This window comes from Suillus discolor, assembly GCF_016758755.1.
Source record: "Suillus discolor strain FC423 chromosome Unknown F5147scaffold_15, whole genome shotgun sequence".
In the NCBI taxonomy this organism is placed as follows: Eukaryota; Fungi; Basidiomycota; class Agaricomycetes; order Boletales; family Suillaceae; genus Suillus; species Suillus discolor.
The window spans coordinates 146633-167877 of record NW_024541262.1 but is presented as its reverse complement, the minus strand read 5'-3'; the positions used below and the strand labels follow the sequence as shown (position 1 = coordinate 167877).

At 46.7% G+C, this 21245-nt stretch overlaps 7 protein-coding genes across 7 annotated transcripts; 5 read left to right on the top strand and 2 right to left on the bottom strand.

Annotated features, from left to right (window-relative positions):
- Positions 1 to 766: 766 nt before the first annotated feature.
- F5147DRAFT_650900 (uncharacterized protein) lies at positions 767 to 1750 on the top strand (the record flags this gene model as incomplete). The annotated part of the gene is made up of 2 exons (XM_041433475.1): positions 767 to 1111; positions 1160 to 1750. 2 exons carry the CDS (start codon positions 767 to 769, stop codon positions 1748 to 1750), a joined length of 936 nt encoding a protein of 311 aa, XP_041295182.1.
- Positions 1751 to 4599: 2849 nt separating this feature from the next.
- F5147DRAFT_771312 (uncharacterized protein) lies at positions 4600 to 5293 on the top strand (the record flags this gene model as incomplete). The annotated part of the gene is made up of 3 exons (XM_041441221.1): positions 4600 to 4621; positions 4674 to 4702; positions 4745 to 5293. The coding sequence occupies 3 exons, from the start codon at positions 4600 to 4602 to the stop codon at positions 5291 to 5293; spliced, it is 600 nt and encodes a 199-aa protein (XP_041295181.1).
- A 1436-nt stretch (positions 5294 to 6729) lies between these two features.
- Positions 6730 to 6885, top strand: F5147DRAFT_524531 (uncharacterized protein; the record flags this gene model as incomplete). Its single annotated transcript, XM_041429964.1, has 1 exon — positions 6730 to 6885. A coding segment is annotated over one exon (156 nt), but the record flags the coding sequence as incomplete, so codon positions are not given.
- A 138-nt stretch (positions 6886 to 7023) lies between these two features.
- Positions 7024 to 7865, top strand: F5147DRAFT_528837 (uncharacterized protein; the record flags this gene model as incomplete). Its single annotated transcript, XM_041430047.1, has 3 exons — positions 7024 to 7113; positions 7161 to 7451; positions 7728 to 7865. Coding segments are annotated over 3 exons (519 nt in total), but the record flags the coding sequence as incomplete, so codon positions are not given.
- Positions 7866 to 8785: 920 nt separating this feature from the next.
- On the bottom strand, positions 8786 to 9184 carry F5147DRAFT_792091 (uncharacterized protein; the record flags this gene model as incomplete). Its single annotated transcript, XM_041443087.1, has 1 exon — positions 8786 to 9184. Exon 1 carries the CDS (start codon positions 9077 to 9079, stop codon positions 8786 to 8788), a length of 294 nt encoding a protein of 97 aa, XP_041295178.1. The 5' UTR covers positions 9080 to 9184.
- Positions 9185 to 12550: 3366 nt separating this feature from the next.
- Positions 12551 to 17625, bottom strand: F5147DRAFT_632472 (uncharacterized protein; the record flags this gene model as incomplete). Its single annotated transcript, XM_041432822.1, has 7 exons — positions 12551 to 12939; positions 12992 to 14769; positions 14821 to 15379; positions 15429 to 15486; positions 15535 to 16572; positions 16622 to 16857; positions 16905 to 17625. 7 exons carry the CDS (start codon positions 17623 to 17625, stop codon positions 12716 to 12718), a joined length of 4614 nt encoding a protein of 1537 aa, XP_041295177.1. The 3' UTR covers positions 12551 to 12715.
- A 1263-nt stretch (positions 17626 to 18888) lies between these two features.
- Positions 18889 to 19437, top strand: F5147DRAFT_771309 (uncharacterized protein; the record flags this gene model as incomplete). Its single annotated transcript, XM_041441220.1, has 4 exons — positions 18889 to 19040; positions 19100 to 19179; positions 19235 to 19327; positions 19385 to 19437. 4 exons carry the CDS (start codon positions 18889 to 18891, stop codon positions 19435 to 19437), a joined length of 378 nt encoding a protein of 125 aa, XP_041295176.1.
- Between the last annotated feature and the right edge of the window lie 1808 nt (positions 19438 to 21245).

Sequence of the window (21245 nt, the reverse complement as noted above, 5' to 3'; positions counted from 1 at the left end):
GGCATGTCTAATTCTGGGGTCAGGAGTATGATGCTTGGTTCTGGTGCTCCTGGCAATGACTCGTCATCTCTGTCCTTGTTATCTGCCGGTTGCTGAGTGACTTTGGATTCGGATTCTGTTAGTGTTTCTTGGTCTAGAGTGCACTGGACACTTTCCGGTGTGTCTAGTGGTGATGACTCTCCCAATGCACTGAGGTCTGATATTTCAGTGCTGGCTTTCACTTTGATAAACTGGCCTCCTGGGCCTCTTGGTGGGAGGGTTTTCGTTTTCTTGGGCGGCAGCTTGACTAAAGTGAGGTTTGTGGTTAGCAACAGTTTTTTATATGATGATAAGAAGGCTATGCTTATAAACGTGTTATCCTCACAGTTTGTGACATGTATGTCCAAAAACGTCTATGGTTCGACTTCTCAAAGCTTGTGTGCTCTGCTCTGCTCTAGACTCTGATACTTGGGCTCTATACTCTGAATGCTGACTCTGGTGGTGTGTGAAACCAGTGTAGTCACTCTGTTCAGAAACAATCTCACTCTGTTCACCAAATGGAACAGGCTAAGCCTGCTCTACTGGGGACAAACACTCATGAGGAGATGACTCTATGCTAATGCTCTGCTTGGCTCTATCCTTGCTACTGGCAACTCCCGCTCCAAACACAGCCAAACACTGTCTCTAACCTGCTTCCACCCCCCGGGATCCCTACTACAACATGCATTGCCTCACAATTGCCATCTATATAAACTGATGAGCCTTGTAATCCTACACACTTACTATCATGTCATCTCAACCCAGCACTTCAACTTCGACTCAATTACACTGGCCACCTTCTGTCACCAGTTTCCAGGAAGCACTTGCTATGATTCCTCTACCCCCAAACCTATCTGCAATTTCAGGAGCATGTGAACGATGGCCATCAGTGATCTTAGTGATGCTCACACACAGCTTTCATGAGGACAGAAAACACTTGCAATTTGATGAAGATGGATTCTACACATCGACTACGGACCACTACCAAACAGGCACCAGCAAATATCAAAAGGTGTCTTCAGATGACAAGATGCAAAATTGTCGCGTGCACACCACACATGTTGAGATAATCATGGCTCATATATTTGATTTGGTGAGTATTTTATCTAGTGTGCTGTTCTTATATTGACCATATATGTAGTGTGCCATCCTTGACAGACTGACAGGTGGTTCAACCATTTTCATGCATCATCCAGGCGCCACACCTCCAGGCACACCCATCATTCCTGAATCTCTCAATGCCAATGTCTACATTAACCCCAAGATCCTCATTGAGCACCATGAACTACATCCTGTGGTCGCTGAGATCACCCAACTCTTCCTTTCTAGATATGCAGCTCCTCTCACTCAAAGCTTTATGCTGTCATGCACTAATAAAGGATGGAGAGCAGGAAGTTCGCAAATGCAAATGCAAACTCCTACTAAGGGCAAAGGCAGGGCAAAGACTAGCCTATTGCCACTTGTCTCACCTCCAATCACCCCATCACCTTCACACTTTGTTCTTCCAGACCACCCAGATGGCTCACTGGAGGTCCTTCTATCATCCAACTTGCGTATCTTGTTACAAGTAACATCGGTCACGTGGCCCCCCTATCATTTTCCCTTCATCCTCGCCCTCACCATCTACTGGCTCGTCCTCCTTTACCGACTTTCCATTGACCGGATCCTCAGGACCGTTCCCATCCCCCACATCATCTGCTTCCTGGCACGTGCACGCATGTTCCTCCTATGACTCGACCACCAATGTGGTCCTGCGTCTCTGACTCGGTCTGACTCATGCCACCAATGTGGCTTTCCTTTCCTGTCCTCTTCTGACTGTGGACTCCCGCACATTGTATTCTTACCGTTGGTCCGTTCCAATGTTTCTCGGTCTCATTCCACATTCGACCATCCACCACTAATCCGGCTCTGTTGCCAATGCACCTATACCATTCTCATTTCCCCTTTACCCTTACCTACTGTGCGGTAGCCTTGCCCTTAACTCTCTCCACTTAGTATAAGTAGTCGGTCACCCTGTACTAGATTCTCTAACTTGAATCTACTCAATCTTCCTTGGAACATACTTCTCTCTGAAGCCCCCTCAGCTTCAGTCTCTAGTATCTTTTCTTAGTTGCTCGTCGCGACTAAGTCTACCTTGATCGACCTCATCGTTCGGACAAGACTGTCCTTACCTTGAGTGACTTCATAGACATCCGTCTTAGAAGTCATGTGACACGCACGTACTGTGATCACTGCTGACTCGTCGTCGCCAGTCTCACTTGCCATACCGGATCCTTCCAGTTATGTCACGAACGTTAGCGGACGACGCCCCTCTTAGGGCTCCGCATAACAGATCTATTTGAGTGCGTAACAGTGTGTGGGCATTGAAGCAATGGTCTTCATGGTTCATGATGTCTCAGATTTTACCATGGCACCTAAGGCATTTTTTATGAGTTCAGCAGCCAAGCAATTTGTTTGTTTGTACTTGTGCAAGGACATTGCTCAGTTGGCTACTAACTTCAAGAGTACTATACTTGCCAGCAGTTTACTTTTGAGTAAGTGATTATATTACCATGGTACAATGTTTTCTAATGTCTATCTAGACACATCCACAAACCACTGTTGTCTTCTTAGATAGATGATCTATAGATAAACACCTATAAAACCAAATATCTCCACTGGTCAGCAATTCAGACAAATACCAATGACTGATAATGTGGTTGTTCATGGGTGGCTTTCTTTATGCTCCTAAAGTACAGTCAGTACAGTAAGTTCTGCACAAAGGTCAGCAGTCAACAGTCAATCCAACAGTATGGATACGAAACACAGCGATCAGAAACACAACACACAGTCAGTCAGTGATCAACAACAACAACAACAAAACAACAAAACAATAGCAACAAAAATATCAGGAAACACAATCACTCTAACAATATAGAGATGACAACAAAAACAACAGAGATACTCTTCCTAACACTTCACACAGCAACAATGATTCGTACACAAACTTAGTGCAGAAAGTTGTGTGGAGTTACAATGAGAGTCCCCCTCAGTTACAAAAACAGGTGAAACTACCGTCAGACCTAGTCAAGCCTCTGTAGCACTCTTAGCCTAATATTGAACCTGCTGTCAAGGAACTCACAATGAGTATTCAAACAGACTCAGGAATGGGCGATCTTGGACTTCAATACCAAATCCCCTTTCAATAGCTAAAGTCTAACTCGCAATGACTACCCTCGACCGGTATAATACACAGATGTATGAGGTCAGGTATCACTGTCAACACCTAAAGTCTCCCCACAAGACTATCCTAAGTCTTCAGTGGACAAAAGAGACAACACCAAACTTCTGGGTAAGAATGAGACTGAAACTTTGGTACTTGAGAGAAAGTTGATAGGTCAAGACAATCAACAACACAAGACCGCTACAATAGAAACACTAACATGTTCTCGAGGACTGTTAGCAACAATGATCACAACACACAGAGACAGCGATCAGAGAAACAATCAACACAGTTAGTCACCAACACACCACACACTTGAGATGGAGAGAGAGAAAGAGACAAAGAAACAGAGACACAAGTTTCAGTCACAAATCTCAGACACAATCTCAGAGAGACAGAGAGAGAAAAACAAACAAACACTCAGACACACAATCACAGAGAAAATCACAGAGAGATTGAGACACAGACAAAGACACAAAAAGAAACAAAGAAATTCAAACAGACGATCAGAAGAAAAACAGAAAAAGAAGAACTAGTCTTGCTAGTCGTCAGACACAGTGAGCTCAAGGTATGTGCTAGATGTTCAGCACAGTGAGCTCAGATATGTGGTGCTGGTTGTTGAGCACAGTGAGCTCCAACCTTGATCTGCACTTGCTGAATGCTGATTCACACTTCACTCACAATTTTATTCTAAGAGTATAAAAGTAGGGGAATTGCTTTTTTATTGGGCAAAAAGCAGCTCCTTATATAGACAAATTAGGTGGCTATACTACTAGTTTCTCGCACTTAAAGTTGTAACTTTAGTTTGATAGTACCAAGTTACACAGTATCTTTGAGTCAAAAGTAAATATTCAGAACTCTAGTTGGTATGATGATGAGTCAGCAAGAGCTGTGCATGGCCCATGGGTCAAGTGATCCCTTGATGACTCAGCTAGAAAAGAGTGAGAAATGATTACATAATGTGTGGATAGATGTTTGACATCTGTGGCTGATAAATTATTTGGTAGCATAATGACATAGGGTGCATGTTTAGCGATTTGTAAGCTTTCCCACAGGGTAACCTTATGCAAACATATTTTTCACAGTCACCTGATATGTGTGAGAATCTTTCTGAGTCATCTTCATGGCTGACTAAGCAAAACTCATCACAGAATTAAATGTACAAAAATATTCAGTCCACTCGCGTACAAACTTGTATAATGAAAAAAATGCGAAAAATATTCCCTGAGCCTCAGTGTGACTTCAGATCAAGAGAAAAAAAATGTTCATAGTGATTTCTGGGGTATAAGACTCATAGGAAAGTATTACTGGTCCATGCACCAAACCAGTTTGGTGCAGGTCACCGTGATTGTGTGTTTAAGGCTAAAACAGCTATCAGAATGGGCCTTTGCACCTCACTATGTAGGTTTTTGATTGATTGCTTTCATAAATTATGCACTAACTAAAAATACAGGTAGTATAACTAATGACCTCTCTGCAACTGTAGAGTTTGCACAGTATCATAACCTCATCTGCTGTCATTAGGTCAAGCTCATTGGTTGGACTCACCCACAGTGGGTGAATCCGTCAGATCTAAAGGGTGGCATAGAGAGCCTTGAGAACTTTGCAAATGCCATTGCAAGTGGCACATGCCATTTTGTTCCAATCTCAAGTGAGGAACTTGAAGACCATTTACAACACATGAAGAATGGGGAGAAGCTCACTCCCGAGGTCAAGCCCTCCATGCCTATTGAACTCACCTGCAGCTCATCGCCTGACACACCTCAACTGCCTACTGACACTGACCCATCTCTATCTTCACCTTCAACTGCAGAGTCTCTTTCAGCTAATATTTTGCTTAGGCATTCCTCAGACCTGGATTCTACTCCCCCAAATTCACTTCCACCTGCATCTAACTCTGTGAATGAATCATCTACTCCATCACATGTAGGGATCAGCAGGGGTATGGGTAACCCCTGGGGGTCATGGGTAGGGGTACCCAGGGGTATGGGTATGGGTAGGGATCTTGGGACCCATGGACCAAACATGGTACCCTTGGACCAAATACAGGACCCTCGGTCCATAGGTCCATAGATTGTATATATAACTGTACAGTACCACATGATCAATACACATTACAAATTAACAAAGGCTGATAACGAGTCTAATCTAACTATATCCACTCAGTGCCCGCCTATCAACAAATGTTATCTAAACGGACCACCAAGCCCACTAAGAAGGCACTTGCTATGGCCGCAGAAGGCAATCGAGCAAAGTGAAAAACTACAGATAAGGCTCCTGCTTCCACAGTCACATCGAAACAGCCTAAGGTGATGGCATCCACAGAGATAGAGCATGGAAATAGTCCATCATCAACACGGAGTTATCAAGCTACTGTAGAGATGGAAGAAGAAGAGGAGGCAGCTCACCACGTTGCAGACACTATTGTAATTGAGTTCGATGCCGATAATGAAGATGCAGAGAGTTCTAAAGAGGATCCATCAGAATCATCAGACACTGAGCTAGGTATGTACTTATGAAACATGTCATGCAAAATCTAATGACAGATGAATGCAGAGAGACTTATGCGAGATTGGACATCACCAATCTATGCCTTTTTCAAGCCAATACCAGCAATCGAGTACCACGACAAGCGCCGATGTCATGTCTTTAAATGTGCTGCGCATGGCTGCAAACACAAAGTTCGACGATACCTTGATAAAAAAGATGCAAAATCAACTGGCAATATGTGAAAGCATGTCAAGAGTTGTTGGGGAGAACCTGCCTTACAATCAGCAATGGCTTCAGGAAACACCGAGGCTGCATGTGAAGGGCCTATCAAGAGCCTACTTGAAACTGGATCAATCAGAACTTCCTTCACACAAAAAGGAAAGGGAAAGGTTACCTATTCACACCGTCAGCATACATGTGCTGAGACTAGGTATGTCTTGAGCAAGCACAGTAGACACCTCTGATACCATATAACCGGGGTAGAGGTTGTGCGTTGGGTATCCGAGAGCCTGCGACCGTTCAAAATCGTCAATGATTGTGGTTTCAATGCCCTAATGAAGACTGGGTGTCCAGAGTATTACTTACCATCCCTTCAACTGTCTCACACGACATCAAACAAGTGTTCATAAAAACATGCAAACGTATAGCAAACATGTTACAAGTAAGTCAAACTTAGCACAGGATAAGACACAAACTCAAATGCTCACCAGAACTATGATGGCAAACTTAATTTTGCAACTGATGCCTGGACCTCCCCGAATTATTGTTCATTTGTGGCTATATCAGTCCATCTGGAGCACGAAGGTCAGCCTTTAGCTATGATTCTTGACATTGTTGAAGTTTCAAAGGTAAAAAACTTACCATCAATTGAAATCATGCTGACAGGCACACACAGTCGCACACTGTCGCTAATTTGGTGGAGGCATTCGCAAATGTCCTAGAACAGTTCGGAATCTCAGACAAGGTAAAAAAATTTATTATCGGTTCGAGGAATAACTCACCAGTGGCATGGCACACAGATACTCAGTGTGACAGCAGACAATGCATCATCAAACGATACTCTCGTGACAGAACTCGTAGATCTGGTGCCCCACTTTGCGGGTCAGGCAAGTCACACACGATGTTTCTTGCATATCATCAATCTTGTTGCTAAGTCCCTGTTACATGAGTTCGACACCTCAAAAAATAAGGCTGGAGAGGGTGGAGAGAGAGATGAAGAATTGGATGGACTTACTAGGGATATCGAACTTGAGGACTTGCAGACACGGGTCGAAGACCCAAACAAAGACACCGAGAATGATGATAATAATGATGGGTGGGTAAACAAAGAGACACTGCTCAATCACAACGAGCGCTTGGAGTTGGCAGCCAATATTCGGCCAATTAGACTGCTACTAGTAAAGGTAACAACAAAAGACTCACCTGTGGTGTATACTAATACCCATCACAGCTCCAAAAACTCGCCACCAAGATCGTTCACTCAACAACAATCCTCCTTCCTGTGTGGAAAGGCATTCTTGAAGACTTGAAGCTTGCACAGCAAATCATGCCAAGGGATGTTTCAACACGTTGGAATTCAACGTTTGATATGTTGAACTTCGCATTGGAGTACCGAAATGCGATTGATGTCATCGTTGACAAGCAAAAGTTGGGTCTTGGGGAATATGTGTTGGAAGATGGTGAGTGGATGCTTGTGAAACAACTGCATGATGTGTTGAAGGTATGTGGTCACATGACACTAGTAACACATGCTGACATAACAGTCACAGATACTCAAGGATGCGACACTTTACTTCTCACGAGCAACCCCAAACCTTGCAACAGTCATCCCAGCCATGGATCATATCGACAATGTTTTCACCAGCTGCATCGTCCAGGATGACCACCTTGATCCTGCCATCAGCGCAGCTCTTGTACTTGCAAAGTGAACTCTAAACCGCTATTACTCATGTTCTGACTCCTCTGAAGTGTATCACATTGCTATGGGTGTGTCTTTTGTTTTTATGTTGTTTTCTAGTCTAAATCTAATTATCTTGTAGTCCTCCATCCCCAGCACAAGCTGTCATATTTTCGGTCTGCCGGCTGGCAGCAGGACTGGATCGACACAGCTGAAAACCTTGTTTGCACAGAATTCAAGTGTTATGTGTCTCACTTACCGGTCCCTACTAATAACAATGCTAATCCGCCACCAGCAGTATCAGAGGTTGACAAGGTGCGTGCTACCAACATAATTTCCATTATCGCAGCTAACATCAACCCTCAGGACACAAATATCTTCGACCGTTTACCCACACTTGCCCATCCCAAGTCCACTAGTACATCTGCTGAGGAACTCAATAGTTACCTCAATGCAGACATCGAGGATGTTTCGGATCCGATAGCATGGTGGTGTGGGCACCGAAAGACTTACCCACGACTCTCTCAAATGGCGTTGGACTACCTTACTATCCCTGGTATGTTTTCATTTTAACACTAGTATATTCTCTGACATTAATGATTCTAGCAACCTCCATTGACGTTGAGCGTATTTTCAGCCATGGGCGCTTACTTCTCTCCCATGTCTGAAGCCGTCTCTCCGCACAGACTACACGTGCATTCCTTTGCGTTGGGCTATGGAGCCAACTAGGATTGGTGAAGGATCGCGACATTCACTCAACTGCTAGCTTGCCTGATATCGAAGCTGAGGAGGAGCTGCAGGATGGGTGGGATAGTATTGTACTAGGGTAATTTATATGATGTATTCTCATTGCATACAATTCAGTTCTGTGGGTACATGTATACCCACCATACCCTTGACCCACACTGTACCCCTCCAGCTACCCATACCCCCCAAGACCCATGGGTATAAGGGTAAGGTATGGCTCACGCACTTTCCACTAACGTGTGATGGCATGTGACACGATGTGACTAGCTGTGACCTGAAACACTAGATGATCATCCTGGACGAGATCACGCTCGAATGAAGTAGCAAAATAAGAACATGGGACACATCAGAACTAGTACAATTATGTAGTGTATGAGTTGTGTAGACTATTAAACAGTGAATTATCAATTAGAAATAAGTGAAATACTTAGTCAGAGCCCAGCGTTCTCGAGTTCTGCCAGAATGGAATTAGGGAGGACTTGATATCCTTTATATATCTTAGTGGCCCAGGCAGCTTGCTTTCCTGTTAGACCTTTGTGATATCCATCCATAAATCTACGAGATCGGCATGCATATCTGAATGATCTCAGGTGAGATAAAGCAAATGAAAATGAAAAATTCAACTCACTTGCGCATTTGCTCAACGCTGACTGATGCAAGCACATCAACGAAATTTCTGCATATCCACCAAGGTTCTTCAGGTGTTTCAGTGCATGTTTGGGCATTGTGCCGTGGTAGTTTGAGAATGTTGTACCAATTTTGTGTTCCCCCTTAGTTTTGTCACGCAACAACAAGGCTCAAAAGGGCTCATAACATTCGTTTTCTTAATGGCACTTTCAATTTCAATTTTTTCAAAAATCCAGCCGCGCAGCGTTGTGTGCAGTGTAAATACAAAGAACCCTGCGCGATTTCTTTTTGCAAAATAGGTGTTTTACAACTGCCATTGACATTTCAAACAAAAGTAATGCTTTGTCACATTTCATTAGCGGGAAGCGCGTGGGCCATACCTTACAGGTATCTTGCGGGTATGGGTACAGGTTGGTGGCTGCGCACCCGTGGGTTTACCCCTGCTGATCCCTAATCACATGATGATGATGTGAACAATTTATTTCATAACTCTTTCACTGGAGATAGCAATCATGAATCTGGTGTCGACACGTCTCCATCCACATCACCCACCAGTGGTACCTTGGATGAACTTACCCATGTCTCCGCATTTACAGATGATATGTAGGATCCTGCCATTTGTGCTCTTAGTAAGTTTAATAGAGTTGCCTAATGAACACATGCTCACTTCGCCTTCTGCAGCTTTTGACACTTTGCAGCACCCAGTATTACCTGCCCCGCCTCAACTCTCTATTGAGAATTCTGACTGTACACTGACCCATCTCCAATGCCACATGCCACATCCTCAGCCACAACCTTTCACAACTTCAAGTGCACTTTATGGGGGTGTCCTTGTCCCTGCAACCAATCACAAGTGCAACTGCACTTCAACTGATGCTGTTTTGTCAGATGAATGATGCCCTAAATGTGCTCGCAAGCTCACAGAAAAGGCTCAGCAGTTACAACCTGGCTTGAGTGAGAAACGTGGCCAGCACACTGGGAAAGGGCTCCAGCAGGGGAAAAGAGCAAGAAGAGCAAGGCTATTGTTGAATCAGACCAGGACAACATCTAACTTACACTTACTATGTTGTAGATAGGGGTCCGCACGGGTGAACCCCCGGGTGTCGGCAGGTCAACCCGCACCCGCACCCTGAGGTAAACCCACACCTGCAGCAAGGGTACAGGTTGCACAGTGGGTAGCGAAGTAAGGACCCAGGGTACAACCCATCAAGGGTGTACCTGCAGGTCATAGATCCGCCAGTGCTTAGCACATATGTCCAGCACATGTCAGCGAATGCTGACGTGACTTGAACATATGTGGATGGCACAAGAAGGAGGAGGGGCGCACGCTGGGCATTCGCGCATGGCATCCGTCGCATTGGGAATGGCATAGTGGTCATTGGTGATGGTGTCGCTGGGGTATGCGCTAGTGCCAGCGTGAATGACAAAGATGGTGGTGCGAATGATGGCGAAGGTGACACGGATGGTGGTGTTGGCGTCGTGGATGGTGGTGTTGGCATGAAAGCTGGTGGTGGTGCGAGTGCTGGTGGTGGTGCGAGTGCTGGGCGCACAAAGATAGGCGCCAGCAACGTGACGCATATGACATTGTTGTTGTTGCTGGGGGTAGAGTCTTCAATGTGAGTACTCACTTCCAGCGTGCCCAAAGTCTCGTCTCCTCAAGTTCCTCTTTCCTCCTTCATCTCTATACCATCCCTTCTCCCTTCTTCAATTCTCTTGTCCTTTCGTCTTCGCATGTCATCCGCGTGCGTTTGCATCGTGTCAACACTTGTTGATGCGTTTCGGGCACGCGCGCTGTGAACGTGGAGTTGGTGGACTTGGGAAGGCGTGTTAGGTGCCGGTGTTGGTGGTGGTGCCAGTTGTAGCGTGCACGTGGGAATGCTGGGTGCGAAGATGTTGATAGTGGTGTGGTGAGCGAAGACATTGATGATGGTTGCAGTTGAGGAGTGTGCGAGGACGAGAGGTAAAATTACCGAAGGCACAGGTATAGCTGGGGTACGGGTAAGAGCGTGGGTCTTAGAATCCCGACCCGTACCCGTACCCCAGTAGTACCCGTACCCGTGACCCGCACGGGTTACCCGTACCCGTGCAGATCCCTAGTTGTAGAATAGTTGATCTCAATATATTTACATATGTCACCTTCCTCATGTGCAAGAACATATAAGCAACAAAAACATATGAGAACATTGAATAATTCAGTCAAAAAAGCAGTCTAAGGCTTGTACATCACACTACTTCATGATATATAGAAAAAATGCTGATAGAACATGGTATTTGGACTATATATATGAGCTCACTGTTGTTGATGACGAGCAGACAGGTGGCGGCATTGTGCCCATTATGGGAGGTGAAGGAGTTGCCCAAATGGTTGATGAAGTAACCACTGGCAGCACCTGCATGTGTGCACTGGTGGTGCTCCATACGAACGAGTTTAGGCTTTATTAAGTGTTACTAAGATTGTCATAAGGCCAGTTTACTCACTCGGTAATGTGGGAGACATAGGTGCTATTATTAGAGGGCGGGAGGGGGGGTCTCGGAGACCAGTTTCTCATGGAAACCGGGTCTGTCAGACCTGTGCGAACGGCAGGAAAGTGCTGCCAAGGGTGGCTAACCCCGGGTGCATCCAACTGTCTTGCTGTGTATGACAAACAACACCATTTGCGGGCTTAACTTGTTGACAATTTGTCCTCGCCTCCATCATCGACCTGGCTGTCAGAATAACATTTAAGTATAGCTCCATCTCGTACTGCAGCAGCAGCGCCGTCTAGAGGCAAGTATAACTATACAGAACATCCTTGCGCTTGCGACTCAAAATTTTAACAGCATTGTTAAGCTAATATACGGGAAAATTTTCGACAGGAACAAAATTGAAGTAAATTGGAAAATACGGTAAGGGAACATCGTAGCCCTTCAATGACGGTCCAAGTCTAGGTCGGTTTCAATGGTACCCGTCTGCCGGTCAGAAACGGCGATTTGTATCTGTAATGCGAAGTCAGTCAATTGAAATGTTATTTCCCCTTCCATGCAGAGGCACAGAACAACGCCAATCAGATCCATAGGAAACGGATGGCCGCTACAGTCGTCTTTGAAACCTTGCCACACCTAGTAGCTCCGTGTGTCCTTCAGCAGAAATTAACAGCACTATCTGCGACGAAGAGTAAAAACTGAGGATCATGATCGTGGCTAAATAACGTTGACTGCATAGATCTGGCCAGCCTCGAACTTTAGTCACGGGCATCAATCAAGATCTATGCATGGTTGATGGGCCCACCGAATCGACGTTGTCTTCGTCGGATCGGAATCGACACCGATAGCTTGAATTTACCCCTTGCAATTAAAGATGGTTGAGGGCTTGATCGTTTCATCTAAGTTACTGCAACGGCCCTGTCAGTTATGCAACACCTTCGAATGCCGAGAATAATACCTGAACAGGGGCGATGGACAGAATTCCATCGACGGGGAACACACCGGGCGACTGTCGATCGGGATCTTCTGATGCCCACCAGTGCCCGCCACTGGTAGCGCAAGAAGACAGTGGTTCGTTCGTGAAGTTCTGCGACTCGGGGTCTAGTGTCATCATATCACAAGTATTCCATTTGATCTGCAGTACAATTTCCTGTAATTACGATAATGACAAATCCATGACAGCTACAATAGACACAGCGAGACAGTTAATGATACATATCATAAGTATGAGACGAATATTGTTGGTATGTGTGCAGTGGATATGATGCTGGTCAGACTGATAAACTTGGCTTCTCAGAAAGGGAAATCATGCGATATTTGCGACGAGCGAGTAGTTCTCTGGATGGACTCGAAGGAGGGTCGCTAGATAGGTCATGCGTCATTTTTCGTGGAGCTGGTGATACCAGATGTTGGGGAGGAACCTCGAGGGCGTGAAGATCATCATCTGATCCTTTGTGTGGCTCACGTATAGGCCCAGTGAGCATGATAGAATCATCTGATCAGAATAATTAGTGACATGTGATGATCGAAATTAGATTTACACTCACCACTACCTGCCATCTGTATGTCCTCCAGAGCCCTCAGGGGCGAAGAAGACAATTGCTCCTCCAAGGTAGTCGAGTCCGAATCGTCCCAGAGCCTCATCCTCTTCTGGCGACAATCAGAGTCGTCTATTTCAGCGTCCGAGAGCAAAGGTAAAGAACGTGTGCGTCGCATGCCGTTGCTGGGGGTGGTCACAACGGACGGTTGCTCGATGCTAGCCCGACGCTGCATCTGCCACCGAAGACGAACTTCTTCAAGGGGAGGGAGAACAACAGCATCCATGAGCATGCGTTTCCGCTTCTTGCAGACATTGACAACTGGAGCTGAACAGATAGTCGACACTGACGATCTACTCGGGGAGAGAAGACTCGCCACAACCAGTTCGTCCTCGAGATCACTATCTGCATCAACGTATGGAAACTCGATGGAAGAACGAATGAATGTTCCACATGCTCTCCTTCCTTTTATAGTGATATCGTCCAGAGGGTCGTCAAGTGGTTGTCGTTGTCCAAGCATGGATAAGGAGGCAGTTTCCTTGCTCGGAGAACTGTTCGCGATGCGTTGCATGACCGACCGAACAGGTGACATATTTTCCTTGTCCTCGAGCATCCGCCGCTTGCCTGGTGACGCACTGCATGGCGTCTTTTCTAACTTGGCTGGTAACCTCCGCGGGGTCGATGGAGGAACTGAGGGCAATGGTAATGTCGAAGCGGGTGAACGAAGCAAGAGCGAATGGAACGATTCTGGAGTAGCAGAGGGCTTTTGGGGGCGAGGGGGCGTCTCAGCACGGTTTTGACGCGTCGGCGTTGTTGGAAAGAAGATAGAGGGAAATAGTGGAGAGTCAGACTCTAAAGTTTCGAAAGGGGAAAAGAGCGCGGGTCCGAGTCGACCGACGAATGGTGACACATTAGTGAGGTGGCCTGAAGAGGGTAAGTCATTTTGGTCAGAAACGAATGGCGAATCAAGCTCGGGAGTTGTTTGAGAGCTAGGATATTGATGATCATCGCTGTCTAGACTATCAGATGAAGATCCTGACTCGGGTTCTTCTATCTGAGGAACAACCTCGGAAACTTCTACAGCCACTTCCTCCGCTACACACGGTTTGGAAGACCACTTGACGCAAGCTTGAATTCTTTCGGGCCACCCTCCTTCTGGCTCTTGGTGGCTAGCGAAAGTCGACTGCCAGAATTCTTCAAACGATTCATATGCAATCGAAGGCTTGTCGCCACGACCGTAAAACACGGACTCGATAAGAGCTGATAGCGTGTCGAGCACATAAACACTCCTCGGAAGTTCTTGCATGCCCAACAAAGAAGTTTGATATAGCGGGAGCAAATCCCCAGTATATTCATCCTCATTGAACACGTGGAATTCATCCGATACCCAAAGGCTGATGCCCTCTTGAAGCGTCTCCAAAAGATTCAGTCGAAGTTCCACAGGGCACGCATCAACTACGCGGATCAGTGATCGTATCATCCAGATCGACGTCACTTTGTTCCGAGGCTCGGGCGGGTATGTAGACTGCAGTGTATCGTTGACAAAGTCGAAGATGTATGAGGGAAGCTGGCGGGCGTCAGCCATGTCAAGGTGCGTGAGCAGTAGATCAGCAACGCGAGTCGACGATGCATAGGCGGGGCATGGGTTCTCGGAGACGATCTCTGCAACACGATCGAGCACGGTGGAAGCATCGATACCGTAATCAAGGGCTTTATTGACGGCATGCTGCAAAAAGTTATCCCAGGTGTCGAATTCGTCATTAGTCATATCCCATGCGCTTGATTTCCTGCAAAAAGGTCAGATCTTCTAAAAGACAGAAGACAATGAGGATGCATACCCGAAAGGAACACCGAGTAACAAGGCGGCTCCTTCCCAAGACCCCTCGGCGTCCTCGGTCCACTTCTCAACGAAGCAGCCCCACACGAGGCTCTGAACTCCTGGCTCATAGGACATCATAGCCATAGCCCGCGATCTCTTTACCCAGAATTCTCGCAAATCATCCAATTCGCAGACGACTAAAACTTCTGCGCAGAGGTAGGCCCATTGTTTCCTAGCATCGTCCGGAGAATCCGTTTCCCAGACGAGGTCGGCTTCGTCCTCTATCAAACACGCAAGGAGCCTCGCACCAGCAGAATGAAGCACATTATTGGGGAAAGTGGTTCGTACCACGGTCCATAAGTCTCTAGTTACGACGAGCTTGAGAGCGGTATTGGACCGAGACAGTATCGAGGTTCGCCTGGGGGTAACTCTGACTCCGCCAATAGGACTACTGGCTTGCTGAGATGGTGGAGGTCCAAACTTGGCCGAAAGGTCGAGCTTAGGATCGCGAAGAATGTCTACGAGTATGGCGGCAGCTTTGGACGCGAAGTCAATAGCTCCATGGTCATCGTTGTCATCTAAAGCCAACATAAACATCAAACGAATGAATCGCCGGTGAATGCTTACCTTGCAAGACTGCCACGTTGGCCTTCAGAAGGCCTTCCCAAATTGACAAGACATCGCCCTATGTTGGATGTCAGTCGTGCAAACAAAAACCAGGCGTACAACTGACCGGTGTTCCACTATCCTCTGGCAGCTCAAGGCACCCAAGTCCAGATCTCCAGATCTCAATGAGGTCGTCAAACACCCAACTGCAAGATAGCTCGTCTCTCGTCAGGGATCGAACATCGCTCATCTGAGGACATTCCTCCAATATTGGCCTCACGGCAGTAGCCAAAGTCTTGTATTCCGCTGTAAGAAGCCCCGGATTTGATGAGAAAAGGGAATGCGGAAGGAGCTTGTTCATGGCCCAATTCTCTCCGGTGTTTTCGAAGCTCACTAAGATCCTCGCAATCTCCATTCCGTCGCCACAGGTTTGACCGCCCTTTTTGATCATTGCTTTGACTAGGGTCAGGGTCTTCCGCAGGCGATCCTCATCTCCAGAATCATCGCCCAAAAGAGCGGCTACCGTTGAGACACCGGCACCCATGTCGGTAATGGACTTGAGAAGTTTCCAGTAGTTCTCGCGAAGAAGTTCGACATCCTTGTCGTTCATATCTTGGACGTTATCCTCATCATTGGAGGATGGGGGCGGACGGAAATAGGACCAAGCGACACAACGCCACGTAACACAAGCAAGTCCTCGTACTGAGCTCTTCTTATTGCGCACGGCGAGTTGTAGCAGCGCCGATATTATACGCGTCAATCGAACGTCCAGGTATACTGCTGGCCCCAACAAAACGATGAAGCTGGCGATGACGCTGAGGGCCCAGACAGGTCCTTGGGCTGCATGTTGGGGCTCCAACGCGTTCAACGTCGTGCGGAGTGTACGAACAATTATCGGGTCTAACGATGGCTTCGTTGGCGTCTTACGTGGAGAAGGGGATCGTTGTGTCGTTGTAAGGAAAGTAGCTACTGCTTTGGAGATACGGACGTGCAATGACGATTGCGGAATAGAGACGCAAGCCAAGACGAAACCACCGAGCGCGTGACAAGCCTGAGTGCGGAGAAGTAAAGTCGGCGCGAGTAAGTTCGCCAGTATAGATGGGAGCAACTCTGTGAATGCAGGTACGAAAGTCGAGGGTTGATACACGGAAAGATCATGAATAGCCTGTAGCACAAAGTAAGCACCGAACTGAGGCCAGAATGACATCGTTAACCTTTAGACCGTCGCAGGCAGATCCTTTTTTGCCTTCTTTGCCTAGTTCACCCTCCATACCTCGGCGCAGAGCAAAAGCAATTCTGTCTTTCGCTGGTACGAGAACTTCCTCTGGAAGGCGCTGAACTTGCAGGAGCCATATTGACAGTGCACACGTTTTCCGGGCGTTAGGAGTCGGGAGCACATCAGCCATGGGAATAGACAAAACAGCTGTTAACATTTCGCCCAATTGCGCGTCTTGCAAAATGTCAGACTACATGCTTCAGAACGGTATAGAAACGCACCTGTGAAGATACGGTAGACAGCAGGAAGGGTAAAGACCGATCCAAGCAACCTCATTACGCCGTGCGAGGTAGTGCAGAGGTCGCGCGCATATTTTGCCTGCCCAGCTGACATACCGCGTTTTTTCTTACTAGGACTCTTTTTCGGAGAAGGTAGGAGCGAGGGAAGTTCTTCCTCTTCCTCATGAGCAAATGGAAAATCTTCGCTTTCGCTTTCAAGTTCAGGAGACTTCGGCTCCACAAGCGCTTTTCCGAGGTCACGACATACCGCGTCAGTGAATAGTTGCGTATTCTTACGAAGCGGCTGAAACAGAGGCCAGGAAGCGTCCGCGTCGGTTGTGCCCGCCACTGCTGACCTAATGCGAGCAGCGAGGACGGCATAGGCATCGATGAGGTCGGTGAAGGAGGTTTCCGACTCAAGAATTTGGGAGATGGGTCGCGTAAGATACGACAGGTTCACAAGCGGGTCTTCTGGTTCTGGAGTTGCCTCTCGTTGTCCCTGCTCTGACACGGTGAGGAGCTTTGGCGTTGATCTCTTGAGAATGGACTTTGTGGGACACTGGCGTGAGGCGGTTGGTGGCAAGGGAACTTGACCCTTTGGACTTGTAAGAATATGGTATTGGTTCTGTTGAGTCCAGGCGACACGAGAGCCAGGAAAGCTAGTTGTTTCCTTGTCTCTATGAGACGTAGCAGGTGGTGTAGGCAGACTAGTTAAGACTGCCATGTCAATAGTGGTTACTACGACGTTAATTGAAGGTGGCAGATGGTGGAGAAGATCAACGTCGTAGTCTGCATCCGAAAACTAAGCGCGACCCAAATATTAAAATAATTGCAATTAAACGCGCCAATTTACGCGTCGCGTGCAGTATTTGCACCTATTTGGCATTGTGTCCATGGGAAAACACTGTGGCCTGGCCTAAACCCAAAGGTCATACAAGTCTTGACTGCCTCGAAACCGAACGACAGAGGGGCTCTCCCGCTTGTGGCAGCAGCTGCATACAACTATCTCCACTAGCCTGGCAGATACATTTGGAGAAGGCACCACGCGTTTTCAACGTTGTTCGTCACTCAAAGCAAGACAATATATTTACAGACGCCGCCTTGCGAATTTTAGTCAGAAGCTGGGACCAGCTTGCAAACCGGTCTAGTTCACAGCGGACGATAATAGCGGAATTGGGGATGCTAGACCGAAACATCATGGAGGCGGGTAGTACCTTGCCCATGGTGCGCAGGTAACACGAGAAAGTGGTAATGGCTTATCCAGATAACGTGACAACACGAGGCAGAAGAATTCAGATAAGGATTACCATTCATTGACTCTCGCAATCAGTTGGAGGATTGCTGCAAGAACCTCCGCTGACTTTCATAGCGGAAGAAGGTGCGAGCAACGAGCCAATAAGTGTATTGATGATAATTTACGAGATTTGTGCTTCATTTAGTCCGATGGAAACCTTCGGCTTCCGATGACCCCACGAATGAAAGGCTTGTAAAAGTTCAAGGTACCGATAAGTACTAAATAACTGTACTGGTAAAGCTTCTGCAGCCCCCCCTCTTCCGATCACGCATACGCATTGATGTAACGGCTGATTGTGACTCTGAAATGAGAGCATGAAGTCATTGTCTTAGGCACATCGTGATGCTTAAGCCGCTGTCACACCGAGAGCGCTTCCAAATAATTAACACCTCGAAGTTACCTCGAAGTTCGTGCAATGCAAATATCTCAAAGTTGAATTGCCGCGTGCGCGCTGCAGCACAGAAGATCTGACAACCAGCCGAACTAGAGAGAACCAAGTCTTGATTCAAGATCGACTATCCGCCGGCAACGCACCAGTCAGGCTTCTTACGTTTCTTACCACAAGTGTCACGCGGCTACTATCCAATGAGTACAAATACCAGCTCATCCAACTTTCTAAAGACCCATCGAGCAGCTTCTCTGTTCTACGACTACCAACTTACGATCACTCTGTTAAACTCTTCAATACTCATCATGATCTCATTCACAACTTTCATCCTTACTCTCTTGGCTCTCTTCAGCCTCTCCCTCTCTGCTCCTATGCGCAGGGATGTTTTCGTCCCTCCGATCATCTACCCAAAAGCTGGCGTGGTCTGGATAGCTGGTCATCATCACAATGTTACCTGGTCAGTACTTCTTCTTTCTCGTCTTCGCTTGTCATCAATCTCATAATCACCGGATGCAGGGAGACCGATGATGCACCCGTAAGCATCACCAACGGGATCGGCAGGGTATATCTAGCCAACAACACCATCATTGATCTGGGTAAGCTTCCCATCTTCCCATTTCATATCCGACTCGGGCTGAGCAAATGTCTCAGACCATCCTTTGGCAATCGGCTTCGACATCTTGGATGGTCGTGTTTCCATTCAAGTACCGTCTGTGCCTACAGGTCAGAATTACTCGCTTGTCCGTAAGTTCATATTCCATCCTAGATTGATGCGCACAAGCTAATCAACATCACTCGCAGTTTTCGGTGACTCGGGTAATTACAGCCCACAATTCACCATCATCGGCCTTTAATCGGTACCCTACCACGTCCTGCCTAATGATGCGATGAACAAGTAATGCCAATGTTGAACGGAGGGCGCGCAGGTGTAATCGCGCTCCTTGTAGTGAAATTTAATGCGATGGACTATGTAATAGTTATGCACTCGGATCTTACTGGACGATTTGTAGTTTAGTGGCGACAAAGTTGCTTCGAATATGACTCATCTGTGATGGTTGTACTTCTTCGGAGCGTTCATCAGGATGCGTGCTCAGTTTGCCGGCAGAAGCATTTGAAGTGGGGTCTAGCCTTTTGTGTTTGGGTAGTCACCACGCTAACAAGTTTTTTTTTCATTGAAATTCGACTTCAAAGAGACCTCTACTACGTATGCAGACGGCTCGTTTCTAGGACATCCAACACCATCAAGATTGGTCTAGTAAATACCCAGGTATATGCTGGAGGTTCGAATATCCATAAACTATGCATATGATTGATGGAGAAAATCAACGTGAAACTCTAAAAATACAGTTGAATCACTAATGATGATTTACATAATGGCATCGCTCGCTCGCACTGAGGCCGACGTTTAACGTTAAAAACGTTCATCATGATTGAAGACTGATGGTCTTATTACTCGAGGAGCCTTGGACTAGCAGTAATGAAGTGTGATTGACGTATGCACTCGCACCGTAACTTGAAGTATGTGGACTGGCCTCGATAGACAAAAGGAGATACGAACACCCACGCGTGTATTGTGTCAACTGTTCAAACCTTTGTCTACGCTTGGTTGAACACCCGGAGCCTAGGCTAATCATCGCGAATCTCAGGTAAGCGCATGTACCGGTTATCAGTGACGTGACTGACATCGGAATCGTCTCTGTAATCTGATATTTCTTCAAATCTTCAGGCATCCTAGTCATAGTCAAATATTGTGGATATCTAGTGTGAGACGGATGGTTGTTCCAGCGAGGCGTTGAGAAGAGGCGTGGCTTCCTTGACAGGGGCTGCGGAGGAACGGACACCGGTGTTAAACCCGTACCCAGGAAAGAGCGGCAGTGATGCATCTATGAGACCAGTCAGAGCAAATCACATGATTTGTGAGGTTGATGTCGACTCTTGTCGAGGGTTCAAATATTCACAGGTATTGCAAAACTTACTACCAACGATCCCGATATATCCGTTGTGTATGCCGAAACACTTGCATTAGCAAGAGATTTGCAGAAAGTGGGGGATTTTGCCAGTCTGCGTGAAGTCTATACAGACAAGTCACAGACTCCGTGTCAAAGTCTGGGGACGGGTCTGCCAGCAGTTGTCCACGATGTTAAATTGGTTTGTCTGCCCGCCGTATGTCATAATCTAGCGTCAGCCCGAGGTTTGGTAGAGGTTGCAGATAAAATGCCGAGCGGTTTCATTTAGCGGCAGCGGAAACTTCAAACTGGGTCCAATGAACGAGGCAGCGACTTTGATTCAAAATTCTGGTGGTTGGTAAAGTGAAATAAACAACAAGTAGGCGTCACTGTCAGCGATGACTCGATCACGTAATCACAAACTTCACGACGGGTCAGTCATCCACGTCAATACAGGTGAACTTGAACTTTGCATGAGGAATCTTGCAGCAAGTTTGTTCCAAGTTCTCATAATAATCGGCAAATCCAGTTTGATTACTCACTAATAAAAAGGCAGTAAAAGAATTCATCATCTAATTTTTATGATTATGCTAAATTATGAATAAATATTTCCTAGCGGTATTTCGTCTAACGGACAATTTCCTGATGCAGTCCCAGTCACTGAGGGCGTAACTTATTCGCCAGGGGCTTAGTAACTAAAAAAGGTTGACTTGGTT